The 21324-nt window shown below is 54.9% G+C and overlaps 2 protein-coding genes across 11 annotated transcripts; both read right to left on the reverse strand.

Moving 5' to 3' along the window:
- Positions 1–369: 369 nt before the first annotated feature.
- SPAG7 (sperm associated antigen 7) lies at positions 370–4613 on the reverse strand. Its single transcript, XM_046675346.1, has 7 exons — positions 4456–4613; positions 1920–1987; positions 1603–1691; positions 1378–1462; positions 1167–1256; positions 910–1066; positions 370–791 (listed from the first exon to the last, which is right to left on the reverse strand). The coding sequence occupies exons 1-7, from the start codon at positions 4538–4540 to the stop codon at positions 682–684; spliced, it is 684 nt and encodes a 227-aa protein (XP_046531302.1). The 5' UTR covers positions 4541–4613; the 3' UTR covers positions 370–681.
- A 139-nt stretch (positions 4614–4752) lies between these two features.
- CAMTA2 (calmodulin binding transcription activator 2) lies at positions 4753–21296 on the reverse strand. Of its 10 annotated transcripts, none has more exons than XM_046675350.1 (22): positions 21233–21296; positions 19854–19948; positions 19549–19652; positions 18310–18377; positions 18092–18227; positions 17433–17504; positions 17016–17169; positions 16556–16690; positions 15017–15963; positions 14175–14301; positions 12614–12748; positions 10626–10741; positions 9790–9974; positions 9373–9451; positions 8964–9186; positions 8436–8740; positions 7135–7331; positions 6706–6889; positions 6447–6518; positions 5954–6141; positions 5705–5779; positions 4753–5603 (listed from the first exon to the last, which is right to left on the reverse strand). In XM_046675350.1, the coding sequence occupies exons 2-22, from the start codon at positions 19882–19884 to the stop codon at positions 5540–5542; spliced, it is 3597 nt and encodes a 1198-aa protein (XP_046531306.1). In that variant the 5' UTR covers positions 19885–19948; positions 21233–21296; the 3' UTR covers positions 4753–5539. The 10 variants fall into 10 exon arrangements, with proteins under 10 accessions (XP_046531306.1, XP_046531304.1, XP_046531308.1 ...); XM_046675348.1 differs by having other exon boundaries at positions 17433–17519; XM_046675352.1 differs by lacking the exon at positions 17433–17504.
- Positions 21297–21324: the final 28 nt, after the last annotated feature.

Raw genomic sequence — 21324 nt, forward strand, 5'->3', positions numbered from 1 at the left:
ACATGCTCTGCTTTGGTGGCCCAGGGTTTCGCCGGTTCAGATCCTGGGCGTGGACATGGCACCACTCATTGGGCCACGCTGAGGCAGTGTCCCACATGCCACAACTGGAAGGACCCACAACTAAAAACACGCGGCTATGTACCAGGGGGCTTTGGGAGAAAAAGGAAAAATAAAATGTCAAAAATAAAAAAAAAATTAAAAGAAAAAGGATCTCGTGTAAAAAAAATACTATTTCTTATAAATCTCTATGAAAGTGCCCATATTTGGCCATCTTTGGCCTACACAAACAACAATTTTATACTTTTCAACCTAAAATTATTTCTCTTTCTCTCCAGGACCCACCTTTCTCTGTTCAAATAAACCAAGACATTGGGTCAAACAGTGTTTATTGAATGTAAAGTAACCCCAGCCCCATGGGGAAGAAAATTTCAAGGAGAATGGAGAATAATACAGATTAAATACCCACCCATGCACTCACACTCTTTCACACACACATGCACACACACACACAGACAACACATACATATCCAAGCTCCGACAGTGACAAATCAAACCCCTGCTTCCCCCAGCCTGAGTGACAGCTCTTAGGAGGTGACTCAGAGGCGGGGCTCCAGGACGGGTTCTCATAGCAGCAGCCTTGCCCCTCCCTGCCCTCTGCCCTGCCCCAGGGAGCTGGGGTGCCTAGGAGGTAGGTGGCAACTCTTCCCCGCTCTGCCGCAGACGCTTCTTGGCTCTGATCTCATTCATGGCCTCTTCAATGGAGCGTGTGTCCCTCTTGTTGGCCACAGGCACTGGGGGCAGAGGGGAAGGTGGGGAGGGCCTAGGAGGCCTGTGCTGTGGGCTCCCCACCCCTCCCCCACCATCCTGTGCTCCTCTCCCTGCCCTCCCCAGCCCCCACTGTGGCCTCACCACAGCCGTAGGTCTTGTTGGCTTGTAGCATGTGGGCTGCATCCTTGGCTGCCCCCTTGCCGATGAGGTGGCTATACTTGTCCTTGTAGTCGCTGGCGGGGCTCACCACCACAGGTCCCTGCTGGGCTGCCTCTTCCTCCTGCCGCTGGGCCAGCTCCTAGGGGTGCAGAGGTGGGGCACCGGTGCTCAGGGGCCAGACCCCAACCCCTCCCAAGTGGTGGGCTGCAGGGCTCCAAGGATGGCCGGGCATAACCCACCTTCAGCTTCCGTTTCTCCTCAGCCTTCTGAGGGTCCCACTCCTCGCCACGACGGTAGGAGTCCAGCTCTTCGTCTGAGGGTGCAAACTCCTGGGGAAGAAGGGAATAATGGGGTCACGGTTCCATATACACGTTTTATCTCATTCCTCTCCCCCAGGGAAGTACAGGCTGAAAAGGAAAGAGGAGAGAGTGGGGAACTCAGGCCTTTCACCTTTTTGAAGATCATGACATAGCGACACTCATCATCTTCCCCGAAGGAGAAGGATGTCAGGCCGGCCACTTCCACCACATCGTGTCTGGCAAGGGAAGGCAGAGGGAAAAGAGCATGGAGAGCCAGGACAGCGCCTACTGCCCTCCTCTAGCAGATTCCCCTGCTGGCCCTTTCATGCCACCCTGGCCACCCGTTTCCTGCCTCCTCCAGCCCAGAGACACTCACAGTATGCTCCTCTCTATCTTGTTCATTGGCTGAAACTTTTTCTTGATCTGCCCACTGTCTTGGATGAAATCTGACACCTCTTTCTCCATCTTGGGGGAAAAGGTAAGATAATATGAGATGATGGCTCTGCCTCAATATCCCTCTCCCCAGCTGGGCCAATGGCCTTCTCCTCCCCACCTTTCCCAGCCTCCAGGCCACTGGCTTCCAGGCTTCACCTCTCTCAAGACATTTAAAGAAAACTGAGTCCTCAACTTTCCAACCCTAACTTATTGTAAGTCCTTCCTGAGGCTGTCTTTGACCTCTCCAGTTGTTCTCACCCTTTTACGAAACTCCACTTTCTGTTGTTTCTCTTGCTCCTGTAGTTTCTTCAGGCGGGCAGCCTGCTCTGGGGGTGAGAAATGGGAGCATGAGGCCAGAGTGGAAGCATGGGTGGGGAGAGTTTGTAAAGCTTCAAAGGAGGTCTGGGGTCCACTGGGAGGTGTCAGCTGGGAAGGCAGGATTACTGGTCATTCACTAAGCATTTATTGATATTTCCTCTATATGTGGCACTGTGCTAGGCCCCGGAGTACAAAGATGATTAAGATAGCGCTTTGCACTTCAAGAGCCCACGGTCTAGTGGGAATAACAAAGATTAGAATCATGCTTAACTCCATTTCCCAACCCCACTGGGGAAACCAATTAACAAATATTTATTTAATGCCCACAACATACAAAGAACTATAAGGCACCTGCAGAGGTAAGGAGAACAGGCTAAACCCTGGCCTCAGAGAGTTTACTATCTCATTGTCTACATAGGAAAGGGGAAATTATTTCACTTCCTATATTTGGTAACACCCTCACTTCTCACTTCCACAGACAGGATGAAGCTGAAATGGCTGATCTGCCACTCTTCTCCTTTAGGAGTGTAGGTGTCCAAGGTGACCTGCAGAGGAACTCCCCACCCTTGAGTCTTCATGCCTCCCTCTCCTCTCTTCTGCCATTTCAAATCCTTTCTAACCTTAGAGCCCACTTCCTCCACAGGATCTGAATCCCTCCAGCTGCACTGACCCTCTTCCCGTTTTCCTAATCACTCCATGCCTTTGCACACCTTGTTCCTTCTGCTTGAAATGCTTTTCCTCCTCTTGTAAACTTTGAGATCTACCATGAGTCAGAGTTACTCACTGCTTCCTCTGGGGCCCAAGCACGTTCGGTTCAGACACCCACTAGAGCACGTGCTGAGAACTAACATAAGGTAACTTCTTATTTGTCTCCCCTACCAGATTATGAGCTCCTAGAAGGCAGACCCTGCTGCTCTCCTACCTAGGTATTCTCTGTGGCCGCAGGGCCCGATAGTTTAGGAGCTCTCATCTCTCTGACCTCAAGGGCTCCAACTATCAACGCATCCCATCTTGGCCACTGACTGTTCTCTACTTGGTGTGCGAATCTTCTCTCTGAATCTGAGGAGGTATAACGAGATTGTGGTTAAGAGGCACATCTGGGTTTGAAACCCTGCCACTTTGTAACCGTGCAACCTCAGACAAGTGACTAAACTGTGAACTTCAGCTTCTTAGTCTGTCAACTGCTACTGGTGAACCCCACCTAGACAGTATGGTGAACATTAACAAATTCCGATTCCCAGTACCCATTATGCTCTCTGCATCCTCAGGGCTTTCAAATGCACATCTCTGCCTGTAACACTTCGCTCCCCCTCTCACTCACTGAGTTACCTATTGTTCAGATCTCAGCTCACTGAAGACTAGGTTAGGACTCCTAGGTAGTCGGTCTCATAAAAATTATTTTTCTTTCAGAAGACTTATTAAGTTGGTTATTAAACTTCTGTGTGATCATTTCATCAGTGTTCCAGATTGTGGGCTCCTTGAGGGTACCCCGGATCCCTAGCAACCGTTCAGTAAATAATGGATGATATTTCGATATTAAGCAGCACTTGAGAACTTTGAAGGCATCCAACCTGTGGGGGAGCCGGTACCCAGGACGGGGCTTGTCCCTGTTCAAGGCCCGCAGGGTTGGGAGCTGGGGTCCTCCCCACGGCAGTCATTCTGCCAGACTCATTCACACGCCGCGCCGCGGGCAGCCCGGGGGAGGCCAGCATTGCCCGGCCGGCCGCGCCCTAGGCCGGCAACCGAACTTGAGCCCGCCTAAGGGGAAGTTACTTGGAGAACACAGGCGGGGAGACTAGGCGAATCGGGCCCGGCAGGGGCATTCTCATCCCTCCGATCAACATCACGATCCGCGCGGGCAGCTTGGGAATTTAAGGGTACAAATGATAGAAGGGTCGGAGGGAAGCAGGAGGGACCGGGTTAAATTAGGTTATAAGGCGCATACGGGCACCGAAAGGACCCAGCAACCAATGGAGGTGCTAAAGGTGGCGTGGGCCAGAGATAGGTCAAACAAGACTTCATAGGTAGACCTTTAAGTTGAGATGACCAATAGAGGTGAAAGGATTGCGGATGGGCGTGTCCCGGACCCACTTGGAAGGGGGATGGGGCGCAGGGACACGCGGGCCGGGAGGTAGGCGGGGCCGAAGAACGCCAAGGGATTGGGCGGAGTGAGGCAGCCCACCAATCAGAGCACGCGAGCAGCGGACAGGCGGGCCCGTCGGCGAATTGAAAACAAGGACTGCGGAAGGCCAGGCTAGGGAAAGAAGCAGGAGGCTGGCGCTTGGCTTCAGGTAACCAATCATCGTCCGCTAAGGACAGCGGGCGGGTCGGCTGCCCTTTTAGGGACTCTGGGGGTCTCTCAGAAGGGGCCTGTGAGGGGTCTCTCAAGGTTGAGGAGGCGGTATCGTCCAAAGAGGGAAGAGTGCAGTCCTGAGAACTGGGCGAAGAAAGGCGGTTGTGAATTTGGGATCCTCACCTCGGGCCTTGCGCCGAGTCTCCTGGTCACCGAGGCTGGGTGGCTTCTCCATGGAGCTCAGGATGGAGCCCAGTAGGTCCGCCATCTTGGGAGTGACTGAGAAGGGGCGGCGCGTCTTAAAGGGAAGGGCGAAATGCCTTTAAGGCCGGAAACACGTCGGAGGCGGAAAACCGTGCGCCCGCCCCGCCCCGCCCCGCCCCGCCCCGTCCTCCTCTGATCCCGGGCCAGGCGCGCGCGGAGACCTCCCGCCGGCGGAGGCCCCGCCCTGTCCCGCCCTCGCAGACAGAGGCCGGAGGCTGGCTGGTGCAGCGATGTTTAATGGCAATTCGTAGAAACCAAGCCCATGCACAAGTAGAAAGTGCTCGTGGAGCCGGCAGGAGGCCCCCGCCGCGCCAGGGGACCACAAGCCCGGCCGTGCAGCCCTCCCCGCGGCGCCTTAAATAGATTCTTCACTATACTCTGTATGTTACATTATGTACAAGCCCCCTCCCCTCGGGGGACGGGGCGGGACTCCGCAGCGCGTTCCTATATACACCCCCCTTTGGCCCCGAGGTTGGTGGCCAGAGTCGGGGTGACGGGGGAAGACAGGGCCAGGAAGGGAGGAAACAGACGCAAACATGCGGAGTCGGGTGGGGGCCCGGTCAGCCCTGAAACACGAGGGGCGCGCGCAGCGAAGGCAGAGGTGGGGCCGAGGCGGATACATTCAGAGACGCGTCGAACAAATAAATAAGGCAAGTCAGGAAGGGGCCGCGCCGGTGCAGGCAGGGAGGGAGCTGGGGAGAGGGGGCAGGCAGGGCTCCGGAGGTCACAGCTGAAGATGCAGGTATGTGGGGCGTGGGTCTTCTGGAGCCAGGGACCAAAAGAGGGGGCACGACCCCGAGGGAAGAGGAGCGAGGTGGAGGAGCTGGGGTGGGAGAGGGAGCTCAGCACTTCGGAGGGGGAGGAGGATGGAGACCTAGGAAGGACTCCAACCAAAGTGAGGGGGAAAGCTGCCGACAGGGGGCTCCTCCTCCCCCAGAGAGTCCTCTCCCTGTTAAGACTGCAAGAAGCGGCCCCCAGGGTGATGAGAAAGGCGGTGGAGAGGTCAGGTGGCCAGTCCGGGTTGGGGAAGCCCTTCCAGCTCCTGATTCTGCTTCAGTTCCCTCATCCTGCAGAGAGACAAGGAAGGAGTCAGAGGAGACTAGCAGATCGGGGCAGGTGGGATGGTGGAGGTGGGCGGTCAAAATCCAGAGCAAGAAAGGGTGAGGACCTGTGTCGGCAGCGCCGCAGGAATCTCATGATCTTCCGGGCTGCCTGGTCCTGCTTCTTGGTGAGAAAGGAGCCTCTGGTGAAAGAAAGAAGAGATGAGAAGATCTCACCCAACACTCAGGCATCCCCTGCCCTCAGCCCCTTAGGGACCTAGCAGGGAAGGGTCCCTAATGATGATGAGCTGAGGGTTGGGGGTCTGTGGGCATTAGGCATGGACACAGTGGGTAGGGACAGAGGGCTGGAGTCGTACTTGGTGCGGGCAGGCAGGCTGCCTGGGGGCCGGTGGGGAGGCCCGGGCCGGCGGCGGTAGGAGCGGTAGTGCTGCTGGATGAGCACGGCTGCTCGGCGGCTCTGCTGAAATCGCTTCTGTTCATAGTAGCTTCGGAACTTGCTCTGGATCAGGATGGCCGCCTGGGTCATCTTCTTATAGAGTGCAAACTGCAGGGATAGGGAGGAGGGACAGGAGCTGAAACTGAGGGACAGACCTAAACCCCTGAGGGTCGCCCCCAAGTTCAGTTGATGCACGTCTCTTTGGCTAATCCACACGCTCATGGAAAGGCTGAATGATCACAGACAACCTCACACCCAGATCTCATGCTTGATACCTTAAGTGCAATCCAGGTCAGCTTGTGGAAAGAGAAGGGGAGTTAGGGCTCCGGCAGCATTCTGGGTGCTCTGGGCTGGAATGGGTGTGTGTGGGTGTGGGTTGGTGAGTACGCTTTTGAGAGAGAGAGGGGTCTCACCTGCTTGTACTTCCGGTAACAGCGCTGGATCACAGCTGCTGCCACCTCCTGCTGCTCCTTCAGCCGCCGGCCCTAAGGGTAGGGAAGGAAGCCTCAGCACCTAATGGCCCACCTAATAGACAACTTGCCTGGGGTCCCCTGCTCCTTCACCCCATCCGAGGCCTGTCTGGATGACTGCTCTCCCTCCCAAAGTCCTGGAAGCTCAGTCTCCCCTGAAAAAAGATTGTGTAATTCATCCCGAGACCCCCAGCCCCCTGACCTTGTACTTTCGGAAGGCTGTCTGGATGACTCGGGCTGCCTCATACAGCTCCCGCTGCTCATGATCTGATAGTGTCAGCAAGGCAAAATCACTCTCCATCTTGCCACTGGCAGATGCAGAGAGAAACTCTGCCCAGGAAGGTGCTGGAGGGATAGCCAGGCGACCCCGCTCAAAGGGCAGTTCGCTGTAAGGGATAGGGAGAAGGGACGTCATGGGGCATCTGAAGTCCCTCTTCTCCCACCTAGGGACTGCTGTGAAGGCAGACCCCCAGCAGTAGACTGGAGAGTTACTTCAGAGCTTATCAGTCAGTTCCAATCCCCTTCTCAAAAGCCCTGGGGCCTGAGAATGGAGCTTTGGCTATGGGGAAGCTTCCTTCCCTCCCATCTTCCTTTGAAGAACAATTTGGAGGCTTTGTCCTGAGCTGGTCACCTGGGAGGGGCTGAGCTGGGGAAATGGTCCACATTCTCCAGGTAGCTAGCCAGCCAGGACATGGTCTCACTGAGCCCCAGGGCCCCTGTCCGCTCCCTCACTGGGGCTCCAGCCTCAGGCAGCCCCACGAAGTCCTCTCGTTTAATCCGCTCTGGTGTGGCTTCAATGATCTGCTTGGCCAGTGAGATCATGTCCACCTGGATGAAGGAGAAGCTAGGTGAGCCTTGAGATGCCTCAAGTGCCAGATGTTCCTGCCCTGCCAAAGCTGGAGCTTCAGTCCACTTCCCATCTTATTCCTCTGCTCACTACTGGACCATGAGGCCTCAGGGATTGCTGTCCCTGCTAAACCCGTTTTTCTCAGCCACTGCTCCACATTCATTCATTTATGCTTACTGGGCTCCCACTTGGGAGTACAGCTCCGTATGTTGAGGTGTAGTAGAAAACATAGACTAGGGAACATATTCCAAATGGGGATTCCAGAGCTGGGCAAATGAAGGAATTACCCTTCCAGGCGAACTGCCTACTGTCCCACCTGGGCCTGCCCCATGCCAGCCTACTGGCACATCCTCCCCACAGGCTTGGCCATGCGCGCCACCCCACTCCACCCCACTTCAGCTCTCCAAGAACCAGCTCAGTGCTTGCCAATCACATGACACCCTATTGGACGGCTCCAGCCTTGCCTTTGCTCCAGCCCTGAAGCCCACAGTACTTCCTGCTGGCCACAGGTAACACAGCCAACCTTGTGGAGTTCTCTTCAGTTTTTTATACTTATAGTGCTACCCAGTTAATCCAGTAGCCTCTCTAAAGCAGATACGTCTCCAGGTTCTAGCAGAGAAATATGCTGCTGCACTTCCAGATTCACTCTCTCTCATTTATTCATTCATTCCATAAGATTTTCTTAGCTTTTACCATGTGCAAGGCTCCTCCCCGCCCAGATCACCGCCAGATCCCTCCATCTTACCAACCTCTCTGTTCCACACTCCTCCAAACTTCCCTCCATCGCTCTGGTTCCCCAAGAACCTTGTCTCTTCATGGATTAACAGGTAACCCCTACAACCCAGCACTAACTGAAGATATTCCCCAGAATTTTTAGCCTCTGGTGCCTCATGATTTCTGAGTTGCAAGCTCTCACAGGAGCTAAGCAAAGGGTTACACCTTGCCTACCCCAAAATGAGGGTACATGGCCCTTAGTTCCCAAACTGAAGCCAGACTCTGACTCTGTTCTCATAATAGTTGGCCTCACCCTACCCCTGCACCCTCTCTGTTTCTAGCCCTCATAATTCCATCAACATAAGCAGTACCGAGATCACATCCACAGCTGGTGGGCTGTCAGCATCCTCTGGAGCAGCCCCACCATCTGGGGCTGGTGGAAGAGGAGGTGGTGAGGGTGGGGAGCCTTTGGGGTTGGTGGCTTCATAGTCCATGAGGAGTAGGGGGCCCTCCGGGGTACCAGGGGAGAGCTGGCCTGGGACCACCTCCTCCATAGTAATCTCAGAGGCTGGCAGAGGAGCAGGGGGAGGACTCCCATCTGGGGCACTAGAATAGGCTGATGTGACGGAGAAAGTGCCATCCGATAGCTCCGAAGGCGAGGAGACACTACTCAGACCTGTGAGGTGACGGAAGAGGGTGAGGGCAGCAGGAGCCATCTGCCATCCCTCAAGTCACCTACCTGCCCCTATCCTTGCTCTCAATGTCCCTGTCTTCCTTGCTACTATTATCTCCCCATCCCTGCCTCCTCCCCTTATATTCTGTCTCCCACTCTTCAGTTTTCCCCTGGCCTATCCTCCCACCCACATCCCCCTCTTAAAAAGATTAGGGGCAACCCTCACCAGTGTCTGGGCTGGAGGAGGGTGGCGACAGGGCAGGTGGGGGCTCAGCTGAAGCTTCCTGTCTCTGCAGTTCTTCAAGGCAGCGGGCAAGGCGCACATGACCCCGGGAATGAGCCACGGACAGGGGTAGACGGCCCAGAGAGTCGGGAATGCTCAGTGCCTGTCTGTTCCAACGGAAAAGGAGCACAGCAGCTTCCAGGTGTCCCAGGGCACAAGCCCACATCTGAGGAGAGGGGCAGGGAGAGCAGGACGGAGGAGGGGGAATAGAGGTGGAGGTGAGGCCTAGGGCCCTTCCTCCCAGTTGCCAGGTCTTCAGTCCCTAACCTTCCCCACTCCTTCCCTGCATCATTTTGAAGCCCTGTCCCCATTTCCCATTGCCTGCATGCACTCAGGACTCCAGCCTCCTCACCAGAGGGGTGCAAGAGAAATGATCAACGTTGAGTGGGTCAACCTCTTGCTCTAAGTCCAAGCTTCCGGTCTGCACACTCCTGGAGGGTTTGGGAAAGGGACAATAGAGCCCATCAGGGGAAAAGCAGGCAAAGAAGGAACATCAGAATTGATGGGACTGGGAGGCAAGCTGTCTGGAAGCACTAAGGTCAGAGGATGAGGCAGTCAAAGAGATTAATAAATGTAAGGCGGTCAAGAACTCAGTGTCTAAGTCAGGGGATATTAAAATTCCCTCATATGCAAATCTTCCAGCCCCTTTTCCTTCCCATAGTGACCCCAGCTCCCTCTTGGCAGGGCTGCAGGTCCTCAGTTCCTCCTCACTTCCCTGACACTTCTGTCCCAGGGGCTGCCCAGTCCCCTCCCTGCTGCCCCTGCTTACCGCCACTGGCTCAGGGTCTCGATGAGGCGGGCGTAGCCCTGGGCAGCGGCCAGGTGCAGAAGGCTCATGCCCCGGAAGGGGCTTCCGTGGGCCAGACGTTCAGGACCCCTCCAGGTGGAGCGTGGGATCATGCTCTCTACCAAGACCACCACCCGTGCCTCGAACCCAGGCCCCTGGCCTTCATCCTGCGGTACACACACACTTATATAGAGAGACCTGAGCATTTGGTCCCCTGGCTTCGCATGGCCTTGGCCATCCCACACCTGTCCTCTCAGCTTCTAATTCTGCCCCGTCCCCACACTTCCCACTCCAGGTTCCCACCACCCAGACCTCTGATGGCCCATCAGTTCTCCCAGGTCGAGTTCCTGGGTGTCCCCCACTCCCACAGCCAACTTCCTTCAGCGTCTCTGGCAGCCAGACCTCACACACCCTTGCCCACGCTGTGCCTTCACATTGGCTCAGATCAGTGCCATATCCACAGATGGCTTCTCCCCCTCAGAACCCAGAGTTCTCTCCCAGTCTTCTTCCTTCAGAGACTCGGGACCCACAGAGCGCTGAGCCCCAACTCTGCTGATCCCCTCCCCCACCCTCTCCTTCACCTCCACCCTTCTTCGGACCAGAAATAGTCTGAAGCCCGTCATGCCAAGAGGGTGCCCAGAATAGCCACTCTTGCCACAGGGCGGGGGTGGGAGCAGGGTGACGTCAGGGAGAAGGAAGGAGGACTGGCTGAGGAGGCTAGGGACAGGAGAGCAGGGTTCGTCATACACTAGAGCCATTTTCTTTAGGAAGACCCTCGCCCTGTTCCCCACTGTAGACCTCCCCCCCCATGGAAGTACCTGCATTGGAGGCGCCTCAGGACCCTGGCAGGGTGCCTGCCCAGCTGCTGCAATCTCTGCCATCCGCTTCTCCATCTGCTCTAGTCGCTCCAGTATGGACATCCGGAACTGGTTGTCTGAGGGGAACGGGTATGGGGGGCTGAGTGGGCAGGGTCTAGGTGATGCCCTGATCACCAAAACCAGACCTGTCCCAGGATCTGGGAGGTGAAGACACAGAATCATATCCCTTCCTCTTCTCCAAAACAATAGCCCCTTTACCCACCCACCTTCTAAATACAGCCCACCAGGACTCAGTCCTTAAACTAGGGCTCTTAAAACCACCTATTGACCTAGGACCAGACTCCAGAACCAAGACCGTGTCCTTTGAGACACAGAGACAGTAGGAACTCCCCAATGGCATGCAGCCCAAGCTGTCCCAGATTACATACATGTACTCCCCAGGGGAACTTCTAGGGGAACTGTTCCCTCAGTTCTCCTTGCCCCAGACACTACCTTTGTCCCCCATGCTGGGGCTGAAGGACTCCAGGGTCCCTCCTCTCTGTTAACCACTGCCCAAAAGAGCTCAGGGACCGTGATTTGAAAAGCACCACCCCCTCTTCCCGGCCCCCCACAGCTGTCCACAAAGAGGATGGCAGGGAGGGAAGGTGACAGAGATGGATAGCCATGTCCATTCCTCCCCCCCCATACACAAATACACTTGTGCACACACACACACCCAAGCTATATCTGTCCCCTCCTGAGATCACACAAGGACAAGGAGGGGAGTTGGGAGGGGCTCAGAGCCATTGGGAAAACAGGCACAGAGAAACAGGTGGAGGTTGTGGATGTTCTGAGATGCCAGAACAGAAGGGGATGAAGGTATAGAGGTGATAGTGGGAAGCAGGGTGACAATGATGAGCAGAAACCCAGGTATAACAGAGGAGAAAGAGCAGAAAGGATAAACAAGGTGAAGGAGAAGAGAGAAAGGACAAAGGAGAGTTGGGGAACATACCAAACAAACAATAAGAGAAGGGGGGCAGGTTAAGACGCTGGTCCAAGGAGAAATGGAAAGAAGAGAGAGGGAGGAACCCCACAGGAGAGATGGTAAACACAGATTAGACAGCGACAGCCAGATGAGGAGCAGTCACAGAGTGGACAGAAAAGGGCTGGGATCCCAAAGTAGGTGGACTCGAGGCAGAGAGCCAACACTCACACTTGGGCTTTGTGAGAGGGCAGCTCCAAGAGTGAGCAAACCAGGAGTGAAAGCCCTGAGGGAGAGAAGTAGGGATGGAGGAAGACAGAGACAAACTAAACAGGACCACAGCAGAACTGAGAGAAACCAAGAGGCAACAACAGAGACACCAAGAGGAGGAGACAGAGAAAAGCAAACGCCGGGAAAGAAGCAGGTGCAGAGAGAAACAATGACCAAAGCAAGTAGGGATAACCAGGAAAAGGAACAATACAGTTCTAGACTTAATAAATACACACATACACACGTGTGTGTGCGTCTCTGTGTGTTTGTATAAGGAAGTGTATTAAAGGTGGTAAATATCACTGAGTAGTAAGATTATAAGCAATTTTCATTTTCTACTTTGTGCTTCTCTGTAATTTCCAAATTCCCTGTAATAAACAACTATCTTTATACTCAGAGGAAAAACAATAAGAAAATTTAAATACATACATACGTATATATATACACTCATGCATATCCCACATATATTGCTCTAGACCCCGTCCCTACACCTGCCTCTTGGCCTCCCTTGCCTAGATCCCATCCTCCGGGATGGAGAGGACATGGCAAGAGCTGGGACAAAGATGGCTCCAAGATTTACAGGCAAGAGGAGGCGAGGGAAGTTTGCTGCTGCATTTAGAAATGACCAATGGAGCAGGAGTTGAGAAAAGAGGGGTGAAGTGGGGGCTAAGCAGTGGCCACCTGAGTCCTGAGGGGTCTAGGAATGTGTCATGCTCCAAGGGGCCTGACACTAGGGGTTAGACGATTAGGTACTCACCGTCCAGTGACAACCAGTCGAGCTGAGTACTAGGAAGTGACAGGAATCGGCGGGCTCGATACTCAAAGAGCACAGAAGCAGAAAGGGGCCCCTCCCGCCCTGCTACCTGCAAAGACACCAGCCCTACCTCATGGGCTGGGGAGGGCAGGATCAGCGAGAAGGGCTCTCCTTCCCTGGCTCCTTCTCTGGGCCCTTGAGTCAGAGCCATGGATGATCATTTCACATCTATCTCTCCTACTCCCCTGCTATGGGCCAAGAGGCCCCTGGCTTCACTGGCTTTGGCACTAACTGGGAAGGGACTCCATTCATTTGAAAACTCAATATCTACTATGGGCCAGGGACCCCTTGGATTCTAGACCCTGTAGTTAAGGATCTTTGTTATTCAGCACCAAGGCCTGGAAGATGAGGGCCTAGAGATACCTATACTTATAAATAATTTGATGGTGGTTAAACCCCTCATCCCCCAAGATCAGAGTCCAGAGGTCATGACCTTGTTACTAAGATGGGGGAAAAGGTTATTAGCTGCTCACCAACAGTGTCTATTGAGAGCTATGTCCCGGGGTCTCAATGTCTGGAGCCTTGAGAATGAAACCACCAGGCCCTGGTCCCAAGACTAGAGGCTGAGACTCTTGCCCAGTCCTAGCTTCTCTGGTCTCATCCCCTTTCCTTCCATGCACCATTGAACAGGGCTGTTGAGATGAGGGGAGAACACACTCATAGACAGCAAAGCTGTCAACTTGCTGTCCTTGGGGTCCCACAGTAACACTGACTGTTGAGTGCAGGGTAGGGGACAAAATTGGTGGCAAAAGGGCAGAGACGAGCCTTGGCAACGAAATCTAGACCAATACTGTCCAACAGAACTTTCCTCAACATGGAAATGTTCTGTATCTGCACTGTCCAATAGGGTAGCACTAGCCACATTAGTTAGAAGGAGTTAGTCAGAGGGACTATGGAAACAGGAAAGAAGCTGCAATCCACCTAAAAACAAAGGTTGGGAATAACCACATGTGGCTATTGAGCAGTCAAAATGTGGTTAGTGTGACTGAAGAGCTAAATTTTAAGTTTTATTTAATTTAAATTAATTTCAATAGGCCTATGTGGCTAATGGCTACCATTTTGACAGCATGGGTCTAGAAGCCAATGTCCTTCAGTCCCAAGACTGGTTGGAGGAGACCAACGTTTCTTCCTTCTCATTCTTCCAAGAGCTCCCTGGATTGCAGCAGAGACTCTGACTTTAAGCCAAGGGCCTGGACAGACCTTAGGGACCCCTTGGGTCAAATGCCTGACCTTATGGGAGGGGAGGCTAAGCACCCAAGAAAGGAACAGACTTATCCAAGGTCACTATTCAGCTAAGGAGCAAATTTCTTAGACCAGAACCTAGACCTTCTGACACCTAAGCCCAGACTCATCTGCCTGCTGGGGGAACAAGGGGCTCAGCCTCAGAACTAGACGAGGTCCTTGTGCTCTCAGGAACAACCCAACACATTTGTTCCCAGTGCTTCCTGGAAGTCCTAACTGCCCATATATTAACCCCTTCCCCTACTGTTCCCAATTCCCATACCGGGACAGTAGCAGCGTAAGACACCAGGCTGGACAAGTGAGGCTGGCACTGCGATGTGATCAAAGACACAGGAGTAATGCTCAGCGGCCTCTGTCCAAGGACCTGTGATGAGCACCTTGACCCCACCCTGCAGAGAGAAGTCAGAGAGCCATGTGACTGGAGTTCTGTTGGATATTCATTTCCTCATTCATTCATTCACTAAATCAGACCCTGAGTGAGTATCTAATATATGGCAGGCCTTGTACTAGAGTCTAGGGGTACAGGGATTGGACAGGACCCAGTGGGGTGAGGTCAGCCAGTCTGTCCCTCCTCCCCAACATTCCTGCCCTCTACCTGAATCTGCCAGAAATGAGAAACTCACTGCCTCCCCCAAGGCTATCAACTCATTTGCAGATAGCTATCATTGGCAGGAAATCCTTTTCTTAGGCCCCCCCTGTACCCCCACTATAGTTCCTCCTTTCCCTCTCTGGGGCAGCATAAAGAAGAACTTCTCCACTGCTGAAGACAGTCTTTCAGCTTCCCAAAGTCTGCAATCACACCCCAGCTGTGTTTTCTCTTCTGCAGGCTGAGTTGTCCCAGTTCCCTTCCCGTGAAACAGTCAGCAAGGGACAGTGAAGTCCCCTGGGACACTTGGGGGACTCACACAACCACAGCTAACATGTTGAAAGGGGAGGAAAGGAGAAAGGGTTAGTCAGAGGGACTACAGAGACAGGAAAGGAGCTACACTCTGTAAAAACAGAGGTTGGGAAGATAACTAAGCAGCCATGAAAACGAAGGGAAACTAGGTCACAGACCATGGGATAAGAGAGATGGAGAAGGGAGGAGAGAAGCCTGAGACTCACCTCTGGGTAGGACCACTCTGGGGAGAAGTCAGTGATGGTGCTAAGAGCAGGAGAGAGCTGGGGGGTTGGAGCAGGGATGCTTGGAGCTTCGTCACTGATGAGTTCCCCCATAAGGTCTGGGAATGATGAAAGACTGAAGGGCTCCAGTTCGCTGGCCCCACCAGCTCCTTCAAACAAGGCCTCCCCTCTTCCTACTCTGCCTGATGGCTCCAAGGGGGCAGGTGAGGGTGGGGGTGAAGGAGGGGGTGAAGGTACAGGTGGGGTGGCCCCCTGGGCCTTGAGCTCCTCTCCACTGTCATCATCTTGAATGAAGAAGCAGTTTCCTCTCCTCCTACCTGCTCCCGACTGTGGAGGGGGACCCCGAGCAGCTGCTTGGGGCTCCAGGGCAGCAGCAGGCTCTAGGGCAGGACAAGGGCTATGGGCAGCCTCTGCCTCGGGGAAGTCTGGACTTACCCCCTGCCCCCCTCCATAGGTCTGGCCCCTCTGGGGGCTGTTGAGAAAACGATCAGGGTCAAAGGCAGGGCTGGGAGGAGCTGGTGGGGCAGAGGGCTCAGAGCCTACAACCACAGCCAAACTCATAGAAGGCCTAGGGTCAGCCTGGGGAGCCAAATGCCTGGTGGGCGTCAAGCCCCCAGTTCGCTGCTCCAGTCCTGTTAGGAGGAGGATAGCGGTGCCTCCTCTCGACGAACCCCCTCGAGAGGTGGGAGGGCTAGGTCTGATCTCTATGGGTTCTGCAAAGCCTGAGGAAGAAGAGGAAGAGGAGGAGGAAGAAGAAGATGGGGAGGTATGTGCTTTGGGGAGCTCTGGGGGAAGTGGGGCTATCAGTGGAGGGGGGTCAGGGGGCTGGGGCTGGGGGACTGAAGTCAGGGTTAAAGCTCGGGGCTCCACTTTGGGAGAGATGATTCGGTGTTTCGTGCTGCTGCATTTGTGCGTAAGGCTCCCGGAACCTGGAGTACAAAGGGGTGGGGAGGGGAGAAGGGCTAAGACACATCTTTCTCTTACTGGAGCCTTCTCTTACTGGCAGCCTTCATGTATTTCCCGGGACTGTGCTATGTACCACAGATGTAATACTGACCGTGGCCACTGGGAGGCAGCAGAAATGTTTCTCCTCCCCACCTTTCCCCTCCCCCCAAATTCAACAAGACTATAGCAGCATTGCAGGGGAGAAGCAGGGCTTGGGGGAGTAGCTGAGAGAAATAGGTAAAGACATAGAGAAAGGACAAAAGAACAGAACCAAGGGGGTACCAACTAGGAATAAAGCTAAGGCTGGGTGTAAGTGATAGTGCTGGGGTGGCCAGGAGTTGCTAAGGGTAGAAGGCAGATAAAGAGCCCAAGCTGCCAGGACTCAGGTAAAAGGAGCTGGGGCCAGTGTGCGCCCAGATGGGAAGCCCTCTGCTCGCTCATCTGGCCCATCTTTCTGGAACATGCAAAAGACATGCAAATCAGCATGCAAATCTCAGCAAGACAGATATCCCCCGGGCTTGAATAAGAGCAGTGTGGCTAGGCGGGAAGAGAGCCCCAAGGTCAGGGGTCACTAACCAAGGCCCCCACTGCAGAGACAGGCATGGGTTCGGGGTGCAGGCTTGGTCGGGTGAGTGTCCAGGATCTGCTGCACCAGCTGCTCTACAGAGAACTCCTCTGTCCCGTTCCCACAGCTCCACTTGATGCCATGAACTAGGGGAGAGTTGGGGGGAAGTGCTGTGGGACCCCCACAAAACAGTCCCAAGAGCACCTTGATAGCTCCTGCAAGCACCTGAGACGCTCCAAGACTTCTGGCCAGGTGAAGAGAGGCCAGCAGCCTCAAGACTGCTCGGACATGTAGCTCACAGCTGTGCAACACCTTAGAACACACCAGGAATCCTAGCCCCCCATAGGAAAGTACCCCCCTGGCTTGGAAGGAAATGGACACCCCACAGGCTTCTGGTTATAGCACCCTGGCCCTTTTGGAGGCCCGTTTCCAATCTCCCCTTCGAGCGCTGTCCTAGCTCTGCTGCCTTACACATGGGCTTCAGCTGTCCCAGCAGCTCTTCCCGGGACCACTTCAGCCACTCTCGACGGTCGCTGCTGATGGAACAAAAGATGGGGCTGCAGCCCTTTCCACAATCCTCCAGGGCTGGGACATTCAGGTAGTGCACAAGGACGATGTCAGGGTTCTGAGAGCAGAAGGGTACACACACAGAGCACCATGGGGTCCTGAGATCTAGAGGATCAGCTGGCTTCCTAGTTCTCACTTTCTGCCGGGCAACCCCAACCTCACCCCCAACTTCTGGCTTTCTCCATCCCCAAGCCCCTCTCTCTTCTTCCCAGGCTCCTTTTCCCACTCAGAACCTAGTTATGCTGCCATTTCATCCTTTCAGACCCCATCTCCCTCAAAAAGCCAGGAAGAGTCTAGCTCTCTGAGCTCTTCCATCCTTACCTGGAGCAGCCAGTAGCAGCGCCGATGGAATGTGGGGACGATGGAAGAGTGAACGTAGCAGCCATAGAGACACTGCCAGGAGACAGGCTGGGGTGGGGGGAGGGCTAGTCTGCTCCCCAACTCTTCCTCTGTTCAGTCCCTTTGCAGGAATCCCAATCTTTCCACCAGTTCCTCTTCAACCCTCACCCACTCCCACCTATTTCCCACACCTTTCAAATCCCAGCACCCTGAATCATAGATGAGGGATCGAGAGAAGGGAACAGCGGGGCCAGGGCCTTACAATGAGGAGCAGATTTGAGATATGGGACTATCTAGAAGTCAGAGGGCAGGGCAAGAACTCATCCGAGATGAGGAGCAATGATTTGGGGAAGAGAAACCTGTGCTCAGAGGTTCAATACTTGGACCCCTGAGGGAAATGCGAGAGAAGTGAGGGGACTGGGGATCGGTGTCCTCCAGGGGGAGGCAAGTCCTGGAAAGGTGGGTCATGGAGGGAAATGGGAAGCAGAGAGTGAGCTAGGCAACCAACTTGCTGATCCAAAGTGAGAAAGGAACGGTGACTGGGAGGGTGACAGATGACGTCACCAAGCCCTGGCAGGGCCCGAACCAGCTAAGAGTGGAGAAGGGCAGGCAAGGGCAGACGAGTGGGATGCTTCGCTTACCTCCATGCCCTGGACCTTCAGCTTCATGTGGTCCTCTCGGGTGGTCTTCCCATCCCTCCGCTTCTTCCAGAGGTAACCATCTTTCCGGTATTTCACCTTCTTGCGATTGTAGAGGATAATGGAGCCATTCTGAGGCCTGAGGAGGGAAGCGAAGGCCTCGAGTTCTGTGGACAGAACCCAAGACCCCTGCCACTCCCACCCTTCACAAACTTTCTCACCTTGTCTTTGGGGCACAGGATAGCCACTCATCATGCTTCTCAAAGGTGATTAAGTACGATGCAATCTCCTGTAGGAGGGGAGGCAGTCAGGTGGGTGTCCCCTTCAGAGTCTCAGCCTAGCGTCTCAGTCATACCCTCAGTCACATTCTCTGCTGAGTTCTGGCAGCTAATGGAGGATGCTACCAGGCATTTGGACCCAGCAAGGCCCACTGCCCTCCTAGGAATCCCAGGTTCCATCTCAGACAAAAGTCTAACCTCTTCTTCTTTCCCTCCCAACTGGGATGTTTATCTTGGGGCCAGGTCCAAGCTCTTCATCACCCATTCTTCATACTGCATATTATTTTACTCTCTCCAAATCCCATTTTTGTGCCACTTCCTGACTCAAAAAATTTCAATGGTTTGACACTGCCAGGAATTCTAGACTCCTCAGCCTGACTCCAAGGCTCTCCCAGAGCAGGGATCAAACCATCATTCCCACTATTTACTCATATGGTGAGTACCATTCCTACCAGATCAGTCTATTCATTGTTCCCTGAACACGGCCTGTGCAGTCACCTCCTGAATGTTAGCACCCTACAAGCCTGAAGTGCCATGTGCACATCTCTCCAAGTCTGGAAATCCCAGCCATCCTATCAACCAAATCCCTTCCCAGGTCTCCATGAAGTCCTGCTACCACCCTGGCCCTTCCTGCATTTATAACAATAACACACACACACTACCCTTTTACTGACAGTTGTCTTCTAATCAACAACCAAATCATAATGACTGACCATCATGTACACACAAAGCACTGTGTGTTGAGAACACAGAAGGTGTGTAACACAAGGTCCATGCCTTCCAGAAAGAGCCAGCATCAGTGGTGGTTAAAAGCAGGGACTCTGGAGTTAGATAAACTATATGAGGTAAGCTGGTTTCCTCATCTATACACGGGGATAACAGCAGTGTCTGTTCTGTAATCATTAGGGGACTGAATGAAATAACGTAGGTCAAGTGCTTAGCACAGTGCTCGGTTTGTAAGAAATACTTTGTAGGTGGTAGCTATTATTTTTCCCTGGGGGGATGTGCCAAGAAGTGAGCTCCTACAAGATGCAGGTCTTTATACCTCTCCTATGATCCCCAAAGAGCCTAGAACAGCACTCTGCACTTGGTAGTGTCGACATACACAGGAGGACCCCCAGTCACCCTCCTCCAGCCCACGAGGCCTTGCTAGGCCCTGATCCTCCAGGCTCCCTAGAAAACCTCATTTGTATTCCACCGTAGCCGCTCTGGAGGCAGCAGCGGACAGCGAGGAAGACACTCCAGCAGCTTCTTGGGGAGAAAGATCTTCAGGTGGTGGCTGTTCTCTAGAGGGAATTAGAAGGGAGGACTTAGTGTGCTGCTCCTGACATCCCTGTGATAGCCCAGGGGAAAAGAGCTGAAACCAGAGCTTTGGGGGAAACTGAAATGATGACAAGGAGAGCAGAGATCCACGAATTAGAGGGTCACCACAGTGTGGGCAGAAAAAAAGGCTGTGCCCAAATTGGGAACCTGGATTGTGAACTCACCAGCAACCTCGGTGGTGTCCTTGGTATTCATGGTGAGGGCTCCAGGGGGCAAGGTCACCCCCGGCCTGAGGGGCCGGGGGGAGGGGGAGTCTGTGCTGGGAAGGGAGAGAACAAGGTCATGGCAGAAGCCCCCACACTTAAATCCAGGATGAGGAGGATGAGGTGGGAGAAGGGGTACAGAACTGGGTCGTGTTATTTGGAAAGACGAGGAATCGAGAAGGGGCTGCACTATGATGTGAGAGCAGAGCCAGGGAATGGAGGAGAGAGAGAACTCCGACGTGGTGCCAGGAATCAACATGAGTGTGGAGACACGACAGAACGGAGCAATCAGGAAGAGACGGGTGGGGTGGGGGAGGGGAGAAGGCTGGCAGGGCTGGCGCTTCAGAGCCCTACAGCGTGGGCTCTCGCGGAGGCTGGGGCTACGAAATTGGGGCTACGGTGGGGTCAGGTCCTTGGAGGATGGTTTGGCAAATGAGAGCCTGGATGTTCGGGGGAGGGCAGATCTAAGTGCAGGTGGAGAGCTGGGCCTTAGAAGACACACCCTGAGTTCCTTCTCTATTTGATTTTTCCAATGGGAAGGGCAGATCGGAGAACTGATTCTAACCTACTCCCTCTCCTCCAAGTTGGTCAGGGCCTGGTAGAATCTGGGCGAGAGATCCAGGACCCAGCTTCTCATCCTCCGGACAACCCATCCTCCACCCTGAGGCTGACCGCCCTCCCCCTCCCCCCCCCCCCCCCCCCAAACGTCTCTGCTTCCCCTGGCCTCCAGGCCTACTCTACCCCATCTACCACTCTGGCTCCAGCCTGAGTCCCCACCCTCCTGAGGGAACAGATGGAAGCTGGAGGAGGCTCTGGGCGCGGGCTCCGCCAGGTGTCCGAGGATGGAGAGGGGGAGGAGGCCTGTCCGAGCTCGGCTGTGTGCAGGGAAGCCTGGGTTGGGGTAAGGACTCCGCCCAGGGCGCAGGTGCGCAGTCCGGGCTGGGCAGCCTGCCAGGGTGCGGAGCGGTGCCGGGGGCGGACCCCGCGGCGGGGAGGTGGTCCCCCGAGAAGCTCCAAGGTGGTAGGGTCCCACCTCCCGCCCGCACGGAGAGACGTTCTGAGGAAGCTGCGGAGCAGAGTCCGTGGACCCGCGGCGGGCGAGGGGCAGAGCCGGAGCCGGGGTGCGGGGGGTCCCCGGGACCGTCCCGGCACGGCAGGTCTGCCGTGGGGCCCTGCGCCGAGCGGCGCCCCCTGGCGCGGGGGAGGAGGACGGAAGCGGGGAGTAGGGGGAATCAGGAGGAGGGACGGTGGTCCCCGGCGCGGCGCGCCACGTCCGGGCCGGTGGAGCTGCGCCCCCTGGCGCGGGGGCGGAGAGGCGGGCGAGAGGCCCTGGCTCTTACCTCCCGGGGTCCCGCGGGTGACGGCGGCAGCGGCCATTCTACCCCACACCGACCCCCCCCCCGGCGCCGGCTGACAGCGGCGTCCGACGTCA

The sequence above is a fragment of the Equus quagga genome, chromosome 11, assembly GCF_021613505.1.
Source record: "Equus quagga isolate Etosha38 chromosome 11, UCLA_HA_Equagga_1.0, whole genome shotgun sequence".
In the NCBI taxonomy this organism is placed as follows: Eukaryota; Metazoa; Chordata; class Mammalia; order Perissodactyla; family Equidae; genus Equus; species Equus quagga.

What these genes read in the sequence shown, in the direction of transcription:
- CAMTA2 (XM_046675347.1), bottom strand. Translation starts at nt 21,269, where the DNA reads ATGGCCGCTGCCGCCGTCACCCGCGGGACCCCGGGAG. An exon ending in ATTTCTCTTGCACCCCTCTG is followed by an intron (nt 9,187 to 9,372) that starts GTGAGGAGGCTG and finishes CCCTCTCCTCAG; the next exon opens with ATGTGGGCTTGTGCCCTGGG. An exon ending in GTTACCGGAAGTACAAGCAG is followed by an intron (nt 6,142 to 6,446) that starts GTGAGACCCCTC and finishes CTATCCCTGCAG; the next exon opens with TTTGCACTCTATAAGAAGAT.
- SPAG7 (XM_046675346.1), bottom strand. Translation starts at nt 4,540, where the DNA reads ATGGCGGACCTACTGGGCTCCATCCTGAGCTCCATGGAGAAGCCACCC. An exon ending in GACTCGGCGCAAGGCCCGAG is followed by an intron (nt 1,988 to 4,455) that starts GTGAGGATCCCA and finishes TCTCACCCCCAG; the next exon opens with AGCAGGCTGCCCGCCTGAAG. An exon ending in AAGTGGAGTTTCGTAAAAGG is followed by an intron (nt 1,692 to 1,919) that starts GTGAGAACAACT and finishes TTTTCCCCCAAG; the next exon opens with ATGGAGAAAGAGGTGTCAGA.